Consider the following 18,124-nt stretch of genomic DNA (forward strand, 5'->3'; position numbering starts at 1 on the left):
CCAACCCAGCCAAGTAAAGAGACAAATCCAGAGAAGAGAAGGACTCGGCGACCCCCCCACCCTGCCCTCCCCAGGCCCACTGCCACCGCGACGCCCACAGCCCTGCCCAGATTCTCAGGAAGCTTCTCCCTCCCCGCCTCTCCCCTCAAGATGTGTGTGCTGACCACTGTGTCCTGGGTCGTTCCATTTGAACCTCTGGAGGTAAACGCGCCTTGTCACCCAGTTCCTCACCCCGCCCCTGTCCTGCTCACCAGCTCACGCCCCGAGGGCAGCCTCCCTGTGTGGTCACCGACACTCAGCACGGGAAGGCCCTATGGCCCCAGCCGGGAACCAGGACCCCATGCCTCCCTCGGTCCTGTCGGTTCAGTCGGCGAGCTCTGAGCCCCAGGAGGGCGGAAACCATGCCTTGATTGCCTGTGTCCCACTCGCAGAGGTGGTGTTGGGCCAGCAGGGCTGTGATCTCAGCTGACCTCCTGCATGCCGCTCCCTGCCCCTTGACCCTCAGAGTGCGGCCTCCACTGAGAGATTAAGAGCTGGCTCGTGGGGAGGGTCCTGGGGGATTGTAGGTCAGGAGCTCTCAGAGGAGGCCTCCCTGCAGACTCCTATGACCCGCCCCACCCCAGCCTGGCTGACCCACTCTGGGCAGCGGCTCTCCCTTGACTGGCCCATGGCCCACAGGGCACCCAGGAGCCCTGAGAACAGGGTAGGGCTTGCAGGGGTCCTGGTGCAATGCAGAGCAAGCCGGGAACGCTGGTCCGAGGTTGGCCTCTGGGTGGACGTCGCCATGGGGCCCAGCAGCCCTGGCTATCTCCCTGCACCCCAAGTTCAGGCAGGTGACACCCCTGTGCCTGGCACGTGTTGGCTGGTGACGCGGGCCCTGCTGGGGAACCGGATGAGGGCCAGTGGGGAGGGGAATATGGGAGAGGGTCCAGCAGGAAGCCCGAGGTGCCTGTGGGAATGTGGGGGTGTGGCACCTGTTGAGGGGTTCCTGGAGGGCTGGCAGGGGACCTGGTGTAGACAGAGGCAGCAGCAATGCCCAGGGTCTGGGGGCGGAGCGGGAGGGGACCCAGCTCTGCCCTGGGCTGTGGGGCCTGGGAGCTGGAGAGGAGAGCCAGGCTGGGAGGGGCCCTCGGGCTGTGGGGGGGGCACCCCATCCCCCACGGTGCCCAGATGAGGCTCCCTGGCCCGGGACACACAGCCCGTGGTGGCTGCAGAGAGGCTGGTGAGGGCCTGCGTGTCTGTCCGTCCGTCCTGTCTCCATCACCCACAAGCCAGAGCAACTCAGCTTCCCCCCGACCCCAACCCCAGGGCCCTGGGAGTGTGTCACACAGCCCAGGCCTCTGCGGTCAGTGCCCCTGCAGCCTGGGCATGGCGCACAGCACCTGAGCGGATGGCCGCGCGGTGAAGGCAGGGGCAGGCGTGGTGTCCAGGGCGGCGACGCTGAGGCCAGGCGGGGGCAGCAGGCGGTACCTCTGCAGGAGGCCCGCGAACAGGAGGAACAGCTCCGACCTGGCCAGGCTCTCCCCCACGCAGACGCGGCGGCCTGCGGGGAGACGGGGCGCCGGTGGGTCCCGGAGGCCGTGGGGAAGCCCCGAGGGCGGGGCCCTGAGCTCCGAGGCCCCGGGGACCAGGCCACCGCTGGCAGGGGCTGCAGTACCTGCGGAGAAAGGCAGGAAGGCCGGCCGCTTGACGAAGCGCCCATTGGCGTCCAGGAAGTGGCCCGGGTTGAACTGGCGGGGCGTCTTCCACTGCGTCTCGTCCAGGAGCACGGAGTTCAGTAGGGCCAGCACGGGTGTGCCCTGTGGGGGCGCCAGGTGAGCGGCGGGGCTGGCTGCTCTCCGCAGACCGGGAGCACGGGAAGCCCTGCTCAGCGTCTGTGTCCCTGCGACCCCGTCCCAGCCCCATCTACCGCGGCCGAGAGCAGAGGAGGCAGGGTCTGGGGCGGCGGGGCCTGGCCCTCGCACCTTGGGGAGCAGGTAGGGGCCCAGCTGGGTGTTGGCGACCGCGCACCGCGGCGCGTGGGGCAGCAGCGTGATGAAGCGCTGCACTTCGTGCAGAACGGCGTTAGTATAGGGCAGGGCGTGCACGTCCTCTGGCCGCGGGAGCCGCGCGGGCCCCAGCACGCGGTCCAGCTCCTCCTGCACACGGCCTGCGGGCGAGACAGACGGCCAGCATGCCGGGGCCCCGCCCTGCGCCCCGGGCCCCGCCCCGCTGCGACCCCGGCCCCGCCCCCTGCGCCCAGGGTCCGGCGGAGACGCGCCCCCGGCTCACTCTGCACGCGCGGGTGCTTGCCCATCAGGAGGGCGGCCCACTGCAGCGTGGCGGCCGTGGTCTCCGTGCCGGCCATGACCATGTCCAGGACACAGGCCACCACGTTGGCCTCGGTAAACAGGCCCTCGGGGTCTTTCTCCTGCAGAAGTGGGCGGGGCCGCGCTCAGCTGGAGGCAGGCTCCATGGAACCCCCAAGAAGCCAGCCCCCAGCTCGAGAAAGTCGTCGAAGACAGGAGCCTCCTACGTCGCGGGCTCACGCGGCCTCGCAGCCGCCCCGCTTCTCAGGTGAGGTGACCGAGGTTCAGAGGGGCCCGGCCAGGGGATGGAGAGGCATGGCCCAGGATCGGTCGGCTCCATCCCCAGCCCCTCTCCTTGAGGCGGGGCCCCAAGATTCCCCCCTCCCGCGGCCTCTTGGGCGGGGGCGGGTCTCCCCCACACCTGGCCCTGCTGGATCAGGGCGTCCAGGTAGCTCTGCTCTGGCCCTCGCGGGGGTGTGCGGTGCCGCCTCGCCTCCAGGAGGGCCCTCAGGATGGCCCGCACCTCCTCGATCTTGCGCAGGACCGGCCGGTGCAGCTGGAGGAGGGCCCCGAGCCGCGGGTAGAGGTTGAAGAGCTGGGGGCGGGCAGGGCCGCGTGGTGAGGGCTGAGGGCGGGCCATCCGCCCGGAGGTGAGGCCACCTGTGCGGACCGGCAGCGCCCCAGGCTCCTGGCAGAGGTGCCACCCTCCCTCTCCCTCCCCGTGGGACCGGCAGCCCTTGGGCGCGGAGGAAAGCCTCCACCTGGGTGCGCGGAGGAGGGGCCAACTGACAGGTAACACACCCGGGGTCCTTGCAAGTCACAGCAGGCGGCTGTCACCATGACCCCCCCTCCACACCCCCCAGAGAGGGGGAGAGGGAGGCAGGGCTGGCCGCTGCCTTGGAAGTCACTAACTTCGCTGAGTTATTCGGGGGCGAAAAAAGGGAAATTGCCAACTTAAAGCTTCAGCTCAGGACGCCGTGAGCCGGGGGTCACAGCACAGCCTGACTGGCACGGTTGTCAGCTGCCCTCTGCACACGCTGTCCCCCGGGACCTGGCCATCGCTCAGGGTGCAGGTATGGGAGGCCACGGGACATTCTGTCTCCCTGGAGCCCCTGACCCTCCAGCCTCAGGCCTGCTGGGGCCCCCTGGTGGGACTCGGCCAGGGTACTTTCGGCAGGAAGTCCGATGTTCCTGAGTCTGAGGTTCCGCCAGCCTCGGCGGGTGACTAGGATCAGGACCGAAGCCAGCAGCCTCCACCCCACGCCCAGGGCCTCAGGTCCTGGAGAGATGGGGCTGGAAAGTACGCGTGAGCCCCATGCCACCAGACACACGTGCCCCGCCCCCACCCGGGCACACGTGCCCGAGCAAGTTAAGAGTTAAAACCAGTCATGGTGCCTACAAATTAGGAACGCTTTAAGTTAGTGGCTCAGTTGGTGAGGAATCCGCCTGCAATGCAGGCGACCCGGGTTCTATCCCTGGGTCAGGAAGATCCCCTGGACAAGGGAGCGGCACCCACTCCAGTATTCTTGCCTGGAGAATTCCACGGACAGAGGACCGGGCGGGCTACAGTCCGTGAGATCGCACAGAGTCGGACACCACTGCGCGACTGACTTCCTTTATTTTTAAGTTCTGGGGAAAAACGAAATGCACGCAGTCGTGGGGTTTGGAAATCAGAGCCGGTCCTCACGATTCCTGACCCTGGAGGAGGTTCAGGGACTTGGGGGAACCAAGCCCCATTTCCGAGAGGAACCGCCCAGGGCTGCCCCCCCCCCCCGCCCCGCACTGGTGAGCAATGCGTCTATTACTGATTTGACGGTGGGCAGGTGGGGACCGCTGCCCTCGGCTCCCCTGGTTTCCAGGAGTGCAGGGCACTGGCCTGGAGTCACGTGGCCGGTGAAGCTTGGAGCCTCTCCTTGCCGCCACCTCGCTCCCTGCACCCCCCCCCCCAGGCCAGAACATCGACCTCTCACCTGCACACTCGGCTTCCCCAGGAGGACCATGACCTCATCAACGAGGCCCAGCAGGGACAGGAACACAGGATCCCGGTAGTCGAACCGTTGGCCGAAGAGGAGCGTGAAGGTGATGTTGGAGGGAGCCCAGCGGAGCAGGGCCAGCGGGAAGGGCCGGCCTGCGGGTGGAGAGCGGCTTCAGGGCTGCGGGACGCGCGGGGCAGAGGCGCCCAGGCCCCCACTCACCTTCGTAGCTGTCCAGCTGCGCCGTGAGGCACCTCAGCTCCTGCAAGACCTTGTTGGCCACGGGCGCCCTCCCCACACCCAGGCCGTGGAGGGCACGTACGGTGAGCTGACGGGCGGCCCGCCAGCGTGGGCCTGAGGAGAAGAAGACGCCTGCGGGCCGCACATGCCCGACGGTGAGCGGCCCTGGGGCAGGGTCCCGGCGGACCCTCAGGCCCCCCCAAGACCCCAGCCCCCACCTCCAGCTGCCTGGCCGGGCCTGCCCGTCGGTGTGCCCTGCCTCCGTTGCTCTGGGCCTGCCAGGCGGGCACCCTGGTGCCCCCCTGGGCCTCCCAGGAGCACTCACCCGTGCCGCAGAGAGGGACAGGCCCTGCGGGCCCCACGCATGCGGGCACCCTCCTCCCGCACACACCTACCCCCGCCTCCATTGATGAGCTGGAAGATGGCAATGGGGGGCCGGCCAGCCAGCTCCTGCCCGGTGCCCACCAGGGCCTCCTTCACCGCCTCGTAGCCGGTCAGCACCACCGTCTTCTGGTGCCCAAGATGTACAGTGAACACCGGCCCATACTGTTTGCCGAGCTGGTGGGGAGAGGCAGGGTCCATCCGCTGTCCCACCCCCAGGTCTCTGGGGTCCCTCACGCCCCTCCGGTCCCCTCTGGCTTCACCACTCCCCTGCCCATTCTGCAGATGGGCAGACTGAGGCCTGGGGGTGGGCAGTGAGTCTCTGTGGATCACACGGCGGAGTAGGGCCAGCTGCTGCTGTCTGCTGGCAGCTCTGGCCCCAGCCCGCAGACGGCGGCCTCCAGAGCCCCGTGGACCCACCTGCATCAGCGCCTCGTCCTGCTGTGCCCCCCGCAGCAAGTGGAGGTTCCCGACGAGGGGCAGGGGGCGTGGCCCCGGGGGCCAGCGGGGGGCTGGGCCTGGGGTACCGGCCCGGGCGCAGAGCAGCCCCCAGAGCGCCAGCAGCGCCAGCAGCGCCAGGAGCAGCAGGGCCATGAGTCTGGCGGGTGGCGGGCAGCTCCCCTCCCGGGTGCTGCCTGCCCTGCACCTTCTGGGCCTCACGGGAGGGCGTGCCGGCACCCCACCCTCCCGCCACCCCACCACCCCGAGAATGTGGAAGGAGCAGTTTGCAGGGACAGCCAGGCGCTTAAAGCGACAGGCGCGCGAGGATCGTGGGGGCCAGTCTGTGCCAGGGGGTGGGGGACCGTCCGGGGGACCGGCGTCCAGTTGGGCCCTCGGGGCCTCCTTGGCCCTCGCCTTGTTGGGAGGACACAGCGCGGTGACCATCTGCCCCCCACAGGATCTGCTTCTGTCCCGTCTCCCCACCAGAACCAGGGGTCCAGGGCCTTGGGCCCCACCCTCCCCAGGCTCTGAGCCTCCCTCCCCGGGAGCCCTGTGGCCCCCCAAGCCCACCAGCGCCTGCGTCCATCCAGCACCTCTGTGCCTGGGCCAGGGCGGGCATCAGGTCTACATGGCCAGCGCCCCGAATGCCAGGGCTCCAGAGCCTGACAGCAAGCTTGCCAGAGTGGCGGTGTGCCCCTTGGGGGCTATTGGAGCCCGGCCCCCGAGCAGACGTCACTGGCCTCCCCGGGACGGGGGCGTGAGGGCATGTTGGCTGCACAGAGAAGCCCAGCCTGCAGGCAAGGTCGCTGGGGCAGCAGGTGCTGGGTTTATGAGCCCTGTCTGTCTGGGCTGCACTCTGCTCCAAAGCCTGGAGGCCCAGCTGGGAGGGAGGAGGCGCCCTTTGGAATTGAGCTCCCAGGGGCCGCAGGGCCTGTGGCCCCAGAAGCAGCTGGGCTTGCGCTGGGCCTCCTGCCCCGACGCAAGGCAGGGGGATCCGCCTCCCCGCCGCTGGGCCCGGGGACAGGCCTGGGTGACATCTGCGCCCCGACACTCACCCCAGAGCCAAGGCAGCCTGTGGGCCCTTTCCCCTCCCAGCCTCCATTTGCACACCTGCTGTGATGGGTGCTCACTACCTCAAGGCAGCCTGTCCAGATGCACAGCCCCGGGGCTGCCAGGAGGGTAACTGTTCTCTGACCACTCAGTCTCTGGGTCTTTTGGGCTGAGGAGCTGTTCCCAAGGTCCCTACCGGGTGCAGAGGCTGAGGGCCTGTCTGCCCAGGACAGTTCAGGTGGTTAATTCAGCGTGTGTGTATTGAGTTCCTGTGTATTACCAGGCTCTCTAGGAGCTAGGGCTGCAGGAATGGGTGCTACAGGGATCCTGAAGTCCTCGCAGCCCAGTGGGGGCGGGCGGGGGGCATGTGGCCGTGACTTTGCGCACAAATCCCCTCGGGCGTTGGAGCTGGAGTGTGGGTCTCAGGAGGACGGGCGTTCGTGAGGAGGGGACAGCTTGTGCGGACCTGCAGGGGCGGTGTGGGGCGGGGGCCCTGGCAGCCCTGGGTCACGGCCGCGGAGCTGCACCGGGGGCCCAGGCTCATGGGATGCGCAGTGTGGCTGCGGGACTGGAGGGGAGCACGCATCCCTGTCGGGGGCTCCGCTCCGGGTTGGTGAAGCCCGTGCCCAGGGGCCTGCTGGGCGGGAGCCAGGTCTTGGTGCTGCTGCTGTGCACAGGGAGCAGGCGTGGCCCCGGAGCTGGACTGAGCTGCGGGGAGGCCGTCTCAAGACCCATCCTGACGGAGCCACCCCTGGCATCTGGGAGTGGGCTCAGCTGGGTGGCGCAGTGGTCCGCGCCCCAGGGGTGACCTGCTGAGTGACCTGCTGCTATGCCTGTGTCCCGTCCAGTGAGGGGGGCACCGCGGGGAAGGTCCTGGGAAAACCCAAACTGGCTGGAGCAGGGTGCTGGATCTAAGGATGTTCCTCCGACATTCACGTGCACCCAGAGCCTCAGAACGGGGGCCTCTTTGGAGGGCGGCTCTTTAACCCAGTCACCTTGCCCCTCGTTCGGTGACAGAGGCAAGGGTGGGGGCCACGGCCACAGGCCAAGGACCCGGGAACCACAGAAGCCAGCGGGGGCAGGAAGGACCCCCCTGGAGCCATCTTCGGCAGGTGCCCTGCCCTCTGGCCTCGGGAGCTGACTGGGTGGTGGTGGCATTTCCCACGCCCCCGGGCTATGTCCGTTGTGGGGGCAGCCCCGGGAGGCCTTGGGAGCCTTGGGATAGTTCAGAACATCAGCCCACTCCAGAAACACGGCAGACGGGTCACACGGGTCCTTTTTGGGGTCGCCATCTAACTGCCTGCTGGGCGTCACTTAGTCCCCCAGGAAATGGGGGTTCTCTCTATTTGTGGTCTGTGATCGACTGGGCCCAGAGGCCACCAAGCCGGCCAAGAACAGGACAAATGCAGGTGACCCCCCGTAAACACACAGAGGACTTCTGTCTCACGGAGGAGGTCGCCCCAGAGGCTCGGCTCTGCTGTCCCGTCAGACGTTAGTGCGTCCTGAGCCTGCTCGGTGGGCTTGCCCGGTGCTCTCTCCTCTGACTGGATGTGCTTGTTGGCGTTTGCACGTTTCTCTCTGAAGCAGCCTTGCGGTCTCATCCTGTTCCCTCGTTAACAGGCAAGATAAAGCTCGGCCGTGTGCTCCGTGCCTGTTAGTCTGAGAGCCTTTTGAAAACTATGCTTAGACAGCAGAATTTATTAACGTCAAAACACCAGCAAGATCTAGGTTCAGGCCAGGGTTGATTCAGGGGCCCGGTGACGTCATCAGGACTCCGATGAATTCTCCTCTCCCTTGGGTCTGCTGGTGGCGTTCTGGGCTGGGGTGGGGAGTGCGGGTTGTCAGGCAAGTGGCGTTCCTGTGTCTGCTCCTGGCGGCCAGGCGACCGCCTGCACCGAGGCTCACCTCCTCCCAGCTGCAGTCCAGGGGGCAGTTCTGCCAGCCCCGTACTGGTGCTCGAGCAGAAGCCTGGGAACTGTGTGGTCAGAACCGAGTGGCCGGGGTCACCTGGGGCTCAGGTCACACCTGGCCTGATGCCTGAGGTGCAGGTTGTTCCCTAGAGGGCTCTGGAGTTGCACACACCACACTTGGCCCCTCCATCTACTCCTCGGCTGAGATGGCATCTTCCAGTGGCAGCTCCCAGCCCCCAAGCTCTCCATCTACTTGGCCCTCAGCCATGGCAAGCCGGGGACTGTGCCCTTGAATCTGGGTAGGGGATAGTGCCCGTGGTGGAGGCAATGTTCTGAGACTTTTGAGGTAGACCATGGAAGCCATACGGCTTCCACCTGTTGCTTCTGGGATCCTTTGTGCAGTACGCAGTCAGCATCCTGGGAGGAAGCCCTAGGAGGTGGGTGGAGGGCCACAGGGACGGGAGCCAAGGCCCCCAAGACCCAGGCCCAGCATCCAGCCACGCGTGCTCAGTCCTGAAGGGCTTCTCTATTCTGAGGTGTGGCGGCCCCAGCTGATAGCCCATGGGGCCGTCTCCACGCAGCCTGCCTTCTCCCCGCGTTTCGGAGCACAGTGGATCACTGCTGTTTCACAGTGGTGAGTCTGGGCTGTTCGTTACACAGTGGAAGAAAACTCATACAGGGGCTGTGTAACCCTGGGCAAGGGGCTTGCCCTCCGTGTGTCTCTATGTGTGACATGAAGATAGTAATACCTGAAAACTGCATTCATTCTTCAAAAATCATTTGTAACTTCATTTCGCAGTTTATTTTTGGCCGCACCAAGTCTGTCCCACGCACGGGCTCCCTCTGGTGAGCAGCGGGCTTACTCTTTGCTGCAGCGCTCGTGTTCCTCTCTCAGGGGCTCCTTGTGGTCCAGGGCTGTAGCCCCGCCGGCCTCCGTAGTTGCAGTTCTCAGGCTTTCGAGCGTGGGCTCAGGGGCTCCAAGGCATGTGGAGCCTTTCCCGACCGGGGATCGAAGCCATGTTCCCTGCATTGGCAGGGGGATTCCTAACCGCTGGGCCACCAAAGAAGTCTCCCCAAATATTTTTAATTAACTAATTAATTAAATTTTTGGCTATGCTGCATGGCTTATGGGATCTTAGTTCCTCAAGCAGGAATCGAAGCCAGGCCCCAGGCAGTGAAAACATCAAATCCTGACTACTGGACTGCCAGGGAATTCCCTCTTCAAAAGATACTAACTGAGCAGCTGCTGTGTGCCAGTCACTGTGAGCCCAAGTAAAGCAGCCCAGCATGTAAGAGGGTTTCCAAAAGCAGTATTCCCTGCTTTTTGACCTAAACATCTAATGAACTGCTAAACATCTCCTATGAAGCAATAACTGCTTGGCAGGCTGACACCTCCTGGTCACTGGGCCTCGGGGCTTCAGGGGTCTCCCAGGGCCGCCTCACAGAGAGGAGAGGTGTGGCAGCCTGGGTGGGGAGGAGCTGTCCCTCCCACCACTAAGTGGTGGATCTAGTCGCAGGGAAAGGTGCTATTTTCGAGGTAATAAACGCTTCTATTGTTCACAGCCCTGGAACATTAATGAGTAACCCCGGGGCCCCTGGCTGCTGTGGTGTCAACAGTTGATATGACGGATGGAGGAACAGGCACAGCTTCCTCCTGCATTTGCTGTGGGCCCAGAGCCCCAGGCCAGCCCAGGCCCAGGCGACAGGGCTGGGCTTTCCCTGCGCCGCCATGGGCCCGCCCTGCGGGGCCCTCCTGTTGGTCTGCTGACTTTGGTGGAGCTCTGGGCGGGCTCCCGACAAACAGGGTGGAATCCCGCCTCAGGAGTGCAGTGCGCCACGGGGGGCCTTGCGAGTGGCTGAGGGCATACTGGATGCCTTCTGCAGAAGGGGCATCCGACCCAGGCCCTGTGGGGAGGGAGTGCTGCTGGGACTGGTGGGCAAGCCCCCGACATTGCAGGGGGCAGTGGTGCTGGGCCTGGGGGGAGACTGCTTGTCCAGGGGGCCAGCTGGTGACTCTGTGGTCCTGAGCCCCCTGTGTGCTTATGACTAGGGTCTGGCAGCACGTGGCTGGCGTCAGGGACCGCTACCTGGGTGGACTGGATGCGTGAATGGGGGTTGGAGCTCAGGGAAGAATCACAACCGGGTGGAGGGCGGGCGGGCAGCCACCCACCTCCATCAGCTCTGCCCAGGGTACAAGGTTGGGAGGAGCCCTGCTGCAGGGAGCTGGTGGCCCCCGACCCAGCCCTTTCCCCGTTTTCACTGTTGCTGTTTTTAGTTTTTACTGTTTACAATAATAAGTTAAATAATATATTTAATTATCTTATCTGCTGAATTGTGTCCCCGGATTCACATGTTTAAGTCCTAGCTGCCCCTACCTTAGAATGTGACCTTTCTGGGAACAGGGTCACGGCATATGTAATTAGCTAAGGTGAGGTCATGGGGGTGGGTCCTAACCCAATAAGGGTACATCCTCATGGAAGGATGAAGTGTGGACACAGACACACAGGGAGAGGCCCCGTGGTGAGGCAGAGGGGGTGATGCGTTCACAAGCCAGGCGGCACCCAGAGTTGCCGGCAATCCACCAGCAGGGAGCAGACACGCGGCTCTCGGATGACTGGCCCCCAGAACTGTGAGAGGAGGAATTTCTGTTGCTCTAAGCTGCCCAGACCTCTGCAGCCTCACGGGGATGCAAAGACCCCCCTCACCCCTGCCAGGGGCAGCCTTCCAGGAGCGTCCACCTGCCCTCTGGGCTTCTTGTGGATTGAAGCTGTGTGTCCTTGGGCAAGTTGCTGACCCTCTCTGAACTTCGTTTCCTCGTCCTAAATAGATGACGGCTGAACCCTCTGCCATTGTGTTGCCTCGAGGATAATAAGAAACCCGCCGCGGAGCAAGTGCCTGAGGGTCCCGGCCTTTCGGAGCCCGGGGGCGGGGCCTGGGTACGAGGGGCGGGGTCTCGCTGCTGAGGGCGGGCCCTGTACCCCCAAGTCCAGGCCCATCAGGGGTGGCTCGCCGCTCGACGTGCTCGGCGCTCCCGCGGGGCCTGCTCCGCGATCGGCCGGCCGTCCTGCGTACGGCGCGCGTCGCGCTGGGAGAGTCTGGGTGCCGCCATCATGTCGACAGCTATGAACTTCGGGTCCAAGAGTTTCCAGCCGCGTCCCCCGGACAAGGGCAGCTTCCCGCTCGATCACTTCGGTGAGTGCGGGCGGCCCCGACTGCCCGGCCGGGCCCGCACAGCGCTGGGCCGGACGGTGGTGCCTCGCGGCGCGCGCGGGGCCTCTGAGGCTCGGCGCGGCCCGGGGCAGCAGCGGCCGGCGAGAGGGCACGGAGGCGCCTGCGGTCGGGCCGACGTGCCGGCAGCCGCATCCTCGGCGGTGTGGGGCCCGCGGCCCGGTTCCGCGGGCGTCTGGTGCGGAAGCGGAGGGCGCTCCTGGTCGCCGCAGCTCCGCGGAAGCTAAGGCTTGGAAAATGGGTTTCGAGTGGTTCTTCATATGCCCGTCTTTTACCGAGAGGTTCCAGACAAAGGGCAACGTCGGCGGGGAGCTCCCGGCGCCGCCGCTTGGACGCCCCCCTTTTCCTGCCCTCGCTCTTCCCCCGGGAAGTCTTTTCTCCTGTGTTTCCAGAGTGTTTCTGAAGGAAACTGGTTTCCCGAGGAGGAGGAGGGCCGCCTGTAAGGTTGCTGGGCGGGCACGTCCTGTTTTCACTTTAAAAAGAAAATACTTTTCTGTTTCGTTCCAGGTGAATGTAAAAGCTTTAAAGAGAAATTCATGAAGTGTCTCCGGGACAATAATTTTGAAAATGCTTTGTGCAGAAATGAATCAAAAGAGTATCTGGAGTGCAGGATGGAAAGGCAAGTACCTGCCAGCCGTGATTTATGTCTTCTCCGCCCACCGTGTCTCCAGCTGAGATGTTTGTCCCAGGAGGCCTCACCCAGGCCTGGCTTCTCCTTGTGTTTGGACCCGAAGGGCTGCCTGCCTGTGAAATTGAGGCATTTCGGAGATGAGTTGTACTCAGAGTTGTTGGCAGCCGTGGGAACCTTTTCTCCAGTGATAGCCTTGGACGTGATTGCATTCCGCACAGTTTTCTCTTTCCAAATGTGTGATGTGTCATTCAGGTTTCACAGTCGTACATCATAAAAACGCTGACTGAGTCAAAAGATTTGTGGGTACAGAGCTTATTTCTTTAAACATTCTCAGAACATAAAAATACATGCTGTTTTGTTCGACGTCCGCTCAGAGCCGTTTGTAGTGTTGACAGGCAAGACAGTGGGCCCGAGAAACGGTGAAAGACAAGTGAGTCTTCCCGTCTCACCCGGAGTTCACAAGACCCACCTTTAAGCAAAACAAAAACTCTTCTAACTGATCCGTTGAGATTTTACTGTAGAAGTACCATTGTAAAGCTTCATCAGGAAAACATGTAACCCGTTATTGTGTGCTTGGGTGGAAACTTTCATTTCTGCCTTTTGAGCCCGTTGTTTGCTCACGAAGGAACCCAGGCCGTCAGAGGCCTTGTCTGAAGACAGGCTGACCAAAAGCAGTCCACTCTGGGCCTGTTTTCAGTATTGCCTTAACAGACTCAGATGTTCCCCTCCCGGCAAGCTCCGCTGTGCTTCTTGGACCCCAGGTGTGTGGAGGGTCTGCAGACATTCGGGATTTTGAGGGAGATGGGCCTTCTTGGTGCTTGGCCCAGGTGGCACCCTTCTCCTGCCTCTGAGGCACACAGGCTCACAGGTGTTGTGGGTTAACGATGGGCCGGCTCTGACATCTCTACATGGTGTGTTGGCCGGATCTGCAGCTTCCCTCACTCTTAAATCGAGACTGAACTCAGTGAGTCTCTTCTCGGCACTGCTGAGCCTTGGTGACAGAGTTTGGAGCTCGTCTCTGCCCTGTGCCTCCCCAAAGCTGGGGTCACCATCCCTGAGTCGGTCATCCCTGGGCCGGCACAGGGATGCCTGGAGTGTTCAGCTGCTTTGGTTCCAGAGCCACTCCTGCTGTGAGAGAGGCCCTCCTGGCAGGGCCCGCAGAAGGGCCATCTTTTTCCTGTTCGCCTCTGGGCCTCTGAGGAAGGCCCGCAGATGGGAATGCATCAGCTGCTCTGTGGGTTCCACGATTCAGGCGGCATCACTGGCTGGTCAGGCTGCATTTGGTTGTGAGGGGTGTATGTGTTTCTGACTTGGTCCGTATCTTGCCCACTTTCGTCTGCATCACTCTTTTAAAAAGCTTCTTCCCTTCCGCTTTTTTCCTTTTTGCTGATACCCACACCTTACTTTTGTGTACTTCACACGCGTCTTTTTAAGAACTGGACCTCGGTAGAATTTGTCAGTTGGCTCACACGGGCCCCGTTGGCCTGGAGTGGATGTGTCTGCTGCTGAGGACGGGGCTCCGCTTCCTCACGGCAGCTTCTGTTAACATTGGGCTTGCACGGTCAGCAGAGACACAGCGAATCCACGTGGGATCCAAGACCTCACGTCGGCCGGGCCTCCTGACCTGGTGCGGAGTGTAGAGCATCTGGTTCTGGGAAAGCGCCGGGCCTGACCAGGTGCGGCCCAGGCGCTTCCCCCAGGAGGGCCCGTCCTGACCTTGCCGCTCCCGGGCTGCTTGTCCTCGGCCTGTGGCCCGTCCTCTGCCCTCTCGGTCCACAGTGCTGCATCTTCAGGTCCTCCCGTCTCTTTTCATCTTTTCTTTCTGAGCAGAGGCAGCCAAGGGTCTCTGATTTTAAGGATCCTGGGATTAGGTTGGGTCCCCTTGGATAATCCAAGGTGGTCTCTCTGAGTTGGCTGATGGGCAGCCTTGTTTCCTCAGCAGCCTTAATACCAACCCGCTGCCGCGCTGGAATCAGATCTCACTCAGATTCTAGGGGTCAGGGCGTCACCTGGGGACCCTGGCCCTGTCAACCACGTTGTGTCTGAGTGGCCGATTCTAAGAACCGTGTCCTGACAAGGTGTAGTGGGAGTTCGTCGTTATTTGCCTCCTCGGGTTTCAGGAGTGTCTCATGCATTCCGTGACTGGGGGGTTAGTGTAATCTGTTGCCAGGTAGGTTCCGTGAACTGGTGTTTGTGACTCTGGGGAAGTTGTCCTAAGGGCTGTTGCCAAGCCTCTGGGTTTGTGGGTGTGGCGGGCAGGGGCCCAGGGGCCTGCACACGGGAGCACGGCAGGGTGGAGGTCTGAGGGTGCTGTTCCAGGAGGGAGCGGCGCGTGGACCCTGACAGCTCTCACTTTTCCTTTCAGGCAACTGATGGCACAGGAACCCCTGGAAAAGCTGGGATTTGGAGATTTGATTGATGGGAAGTCAGACAAAAACTGAGCTGTGCCAGGGGGAAGCCCGCAGCTGTGTGGGGTCGTCCGGACTCCTGCCGCCCCAGCAGCGTGTTCATAGGTACCGTGGCTCAGAAGGGGACTGTGGGGGTGCCCGCGAGATGCCGCTCGGAACCATGCCAGACGCCTCTCCCTGGTGGACGTGCCTCGAGGCTAGGACACGGGTCGTCTTCTGAAGCTCCCGGAAGGGTTTTGGAAAAGCGGTGTCCCTTTTGGATCCCTGTTTCCCTCAGGCTTGTGAAGGTTTACCCTAAGTTCGCGTGGGTGGCAGGGCCCCCGGCGAGGTGAGGGGCCAGGTGGCGTCTGCCCACCGAGAGGGCACTGTGGGCGCCAGTGAGCTGCTGGGTTCACGTCACAGGCTGTGTGTGTCCTTTCTGTGCTGGTAGCGTTCAGCCCAGCTCATTACGGAGAAGCGACGTAGGCGTCCGGAAGCCGTTCCTAGCAAGTGGGCTGCTCTTTGTACTCACAGCATATACTCTGTTCATCTCCTTTTTTTTCCCTTTTTTTTTTAAAACAAAAACAGCGGATAAGCCTGGAAGGGGAAACTGGCTTTTGACGTATCTGACTTCTTGATTTTTTTCTGGTGATGCCTGAACACCACGTGTCTTTCTGAACCGTATTGGGTGACACTTGTAGAGTCAGATGTTTAGTTTCAAGAAGTCATCTGCTGTAACCGAGGAGCGGGCCGTCTGCCCTTGTCAGGCGGGCACACAGCGCCCTCTGGCGCCTTTCCTCTGAGGAGCGGCCAAGGCTACAGCCAGCCCCGCTTCTTGGCCGTGAGGGGTCAGGGCAGCGTGGGCCCGAGTGCTGTCAGACCCCAGGGTGCAGACCCCAGGGCAGTGTTTCTGGGGCGCCTTGTCGTAGGTTCAGAACCTCAGTGGAGACCCTGGACCTGCCCTGTGACTGCCTCCCTGGCCCCCAGTCAGCTGAGTTTTGTCCCGGTGTGGCCAGTGGGAGGGGGTGCCAGGAATACCCAGGTGAGTGCCCTGACCCCCTCCTGCCTGGTGGCCCAGGCCAGCTGTGGGGAGCCCTCTTGCCTCCCCGGCCACGTCCAGTTGTCTGCATGGCGTCCCTTCCTCGGTCCTGCGGGCAGCCGTGCTCGCTCAGGCCCTGCCCTCGCTCCCTCCAAGGCCGGCCGTCTGCTGGGGGCTCTGGCCCCGCTGGCCCTATGGGGGTCCAGCCCCGGCGCTCCGTCTGTGCTTTGTCACTGTGCAGCATCGTCTCTGTCTACGCTTCCAGCTAGTTTATGAAAACCCTTGCTTTTTATCACCAAAGCGAGCCATGGAAGTATCCAGTGTGACGTTTCACATGTACAGGGTTACTCATTGCAGCATTGTTTGTAATTGTAAAGCTTTGGGGTGACCCGGCCACCTGTGCTTATTCCCGACGCAGGGCCCTGGGTGGCTGCAGGAAGGGCTGGGGGAGACCACGGTGTGCCCTGCATGGCCCTGCAGGTGGTGTGAGAGGGAACTCGGGGCCCAGAAGGCAGCGTGGCGGGAGAGGGCCGTGGGTAGAGAAGCAGATGTACGGAAGTGTATGCAGAAGCGTGTGCATGCACTCATCTGTGTTCATACGGACATCCCTTTGCTCTGGGGCCTGGGGGCCTGGGGGACCCCTGGCAGTGAGGGGCTTGCCTAATGGCTGACTGATTTGAGCCTCTCTCCAGCAGGAAGACCCAGGGCCAGAAAGTCCGTTTGACCCTGGATCTCCTTGTGTCAGACAGTAAGGAGTTGCCGAAGCCTTGGTGGGCTTGTCGGGAGCGTGCGACAGGGCTCCCAGTGGCCTGGTTGGCAGCAGCAGGAACCACTGTTAGGGTTTGGCCACAGCATCAGTTCCTGCCTGGGAGTCCCTGCTGAGGGAGTCACGAGTGGAGCAAACATTCCAGCGCAGGAAGGGGACAGCCCTCCTCCCAGCCCTGGCCCGTGTGGAAGGACGGGCCATCCGGGCATCGGTGTGTCTGGAGGTGGGTGGGCAGTGTTAGGTGGAACGGGTTTGCCTGTTCTGGAGGACGCCCCAGAAAGCACTCAACCAACAGCCGAAACCTCTGGGATGTTGCCCGTGGCACCTGCCCTGATCTGCCCCAAGGAAGAGGCATCACTGCTGTTTTCTCTGAGCGCATCACCTCCGTCTCTGAGGACACACCGATGTGCCCGGCCTGAGGGCCAAGCCTGGTGTGAGGACCCACGGTGCCCTCCCCGAGGACGGGCGAAGGGCTGCTGGTTGGGGCTGCGGATCGGTCACAGCGTATCATGTCCGTGCACACAGGGTGTCGTCGGGAGAAGCGGGCAAACTCTGGCCTGCTTCTGCAACTTTTGGAAGTCTGGAGTTATTTCAAAATAAAGAATTAAAAAAATGTTCAGTGCTCATTTCTTTGTAGTTGAACTTTGTACATGTATGACTGGGTGAATTTGCATTTTGAAACACATTTGGAAATCCCACAGAGAATGCAGCTGTGGTGGCGTCGGGAGGGGGCTCCAGGCCGGAGGACACCGCACGTGGACCATGGGCTCCTCACGGAGGAGCAGCAGCTCCCGCAACCGTTGCTAAGAATACGAGGCTTCATCTGGTCCTGCCGAAGCTCCCGTGAGGTGTTTTTGGTTGCCTGTCATTTGTCAAGTAAAGAATGCCTTTTACTTGTTGTGTGTACTTGTCTCGATGAGCCAGTGATGTTACTAGAGGGCCCCTGAGACAACTGGCAGAACGTCTTCCAAGCGCCTTCCTTAGGATGATGTCAGGGCAGCCTGACGGCCACCGTCAGCCCGGGCCTGCAGCCACCTTCCTGAAGAGCGATGCTGATGGAGCTCCTGGGACGGGAGCTGGGGGCGCAGGGCCGGGCCCCCCACCTTAAGGAGCAAGCCAGCTCCCTGTAACAGCTCTGGAAACTCGAGTGGAGGAAAACAGGTGGGTGGAATACATTTTACTCTGTTTAGGGAGGCAGTGCTTTTGTTAAAAAAAAAGCAAGTTAGGTTCCTTCCCCACTAACAGATCAGCATGGACTCGGTGGCTTAAACAACACAGTCATGCTGCAGACTGGAGGCCTCATGTTCAGTAGCTCCTGCGAGCTGGCTCCTTCCGGAGGTGCTGGGCAGAGTCCACTTCCTCCTCTCCCAGCTCCTGGAGGCGCTGTGCTCTGTGGCCCGTCTTCGTCCTGAACTGGTGGCTTCTCCCTCCCAGACTGCCTCCTCCCCCGTCCTCTCTCTGACCCGGGGCCCCCAGCTCCCTCCCGGAGGGTCCTTCGTGATGACGTCGGGCCCCCCAGGCACGGGCAGCTTAGAACCAGGGGACACAACAGAGAACCCTGCTTGTTTTATATCCGTGAACTGCTTAAACCGGGGGACACAGAGAACCTCGTTTGTTTCATATCCATGAACTGCTTAAACCGGGGGACACAGAACCCTGCCTGTTTTACACGCGTGGCTCACGTGTGATTGTGTGCGGCGCTTTGCGGTGCGCGGTGGTTTTCATTACTCAGTAGACGGCCTTCAAAGGAAACTGAAGGCTGTGCGCGTTGACCTCACTCCTGCTGCAGA

General features: G+C 62.5%; 3 protein-coding genes across 5 annotated transcripts; 2 read left to right on the forward strand and 1 right to left on the reverse strand.

Annotated features, from left to right (window-relative positions):
• Positions 1–1,338: 1,338 nt before the first annotated feature.
• Positions 1,339–5,476, reverse strand: LOC133238848 (cytochrome P450 2W1). Its single transcript, XM_061402447.1, has 9 exons — positions 5,303–5,476; positions 4,897–5,059; positions 4,484–4,633; positions 4,259–4,416; positions 2,710–2,883; positions 2,272–2,410; positions 1,965–2,149; positions 1,658–1,799; positions 1,339–1,543 (listed from the first exon to the last, which is right to left on the reverse strand). Exons 1-9 carry the CDS (start codon positions 5,474–5,476, stop codon positions 1,347–1,349), a joined length of 1,482 nt encoding a protein of 493 aa, XP_061258431.1. The 3' UTR covers positions 1,339–1,346.
• LOC133238841 (uncharacterized) lies at positions 5,475–9,845 on the forward strand. The gene is made up of 2 exons (XM_061402419.1): positions 5,475–8,917; positions 9,083–9,845. The coding sequence occupies exon 1, from the start codon at positions 5,475–5,477 to the stop codon at positions 6,504–6,506; it is 1,032 nt and encodes a 343-aa protein (XP_061258403.1). The 3' UTR covers positions 6,507–8,917; positions 9,083–9,845.
• LOC133238846 (cytochrome c oxidase assembly protein COX19) lies at positions 6,965–17,234 on the forward strand. Of its 3 annotated transcripts, none has more exons than XR_009733655.1 (4): positions 6,965–11,475; positions 12,019–12,130; positions 14,508–14,655; positions 17,036–17,234. XR_009733655.1 is itself a non-coding variant. In XM_061402446.1 (3 exons), the coding sequence occupies exons 1-3, from the start codon at positions 11,394–11,396 to the stop codon at positions 14,581–14,583; spliced, it is 270 nt and encodes an 89-aa protein (XP_061258430.1). In that variant the 5' UTR covers positions 6,965–11,393; the 3' UTR covers positions 14,584–16,960. The 3 variants fall into 3 exon arrangements, 1 of the variants encoding a protein (XP_061258430.1); XR_009733654.1 differs by lacking the exon at positions 17,036–17,234 and adding an exon at positions 15,118–16,960; XM_061402446.1 differs by lacking the exon at positions 17,036–17,234 and having other exon boundaries at positions 14,508–16,960.
• Positions 17,235–18,124: the final 890 nt, after the last annotated feature.

This window comes from Bos javanicus, chromosome 25, assembly GCF_032452875.1.
Source record: "Bos javanicus breed banteng chromosome 25, ARS-OSU_banteng_1.0, whole genome shotgun sequence".
Classification (NCBI taxonomy): Eukaryota; Metazoa; Chordata; class Mammalia; order Artiodactyla; family Bovidae; genus Bos; species Bos javanicus.

Excerpts from the sequence above, each read along its gene's own strand:
- LOC133238841 (XM_061402419.1), top strand. The coding sequence starts at position 5,475 with ATGAGTCTGGCGGGTGGCGGGCAGCTCCCCTCCCGGGTGCTGCCTGCC.
- LOC133238848 (XM_061402447.1), bottom strand. The coding sequence starts at position 5,476 with ATGGCCCTGCTGCTCCTGGCGCTGCTGGCGCTGCTGGCGCTCTGGGGG. Across the intron at positions 4,417-4,483 it reads GCAGCTGGACAGCTACGAAG|GCCGGCCCTTCCCGCTGGCC; the intron begins GTGAGTGGGGGC and ends CTCCACCCGCAG. Across the intron at positions 2,150-2,271 it reads CAAGCACCCGCGCGTGCAGA|GCCGTGTGCAGGAGGAGCTG; the intron begins GTGAGCCGGGGG and ends TCTCGCCCGCAG.
- LOC133238846 (XM_061402446.1), top strand. The coding sequence starts at position 11,394 with ATGTCGACAGCTATGAACTTCGGGTCCAAGAGTTTCCAGCCGCGTCCC. Across the intron at positions 11,476-12,018 it reads CTTCCCGCTCGATCACTTCG|GTGAATGTAAAAGCTTTAAA; the intron begins GTGAGTGCGGGC and ends GTTTCGTTCCAG. Across the intron at positions 12,131-14,507 it reads CTGGAGTGCAGGATGGAAAG|GCAACTGATGGCACAGGAAC; the intron begins GCAAGTACCTGC and ends TTTTCCTTTCAG.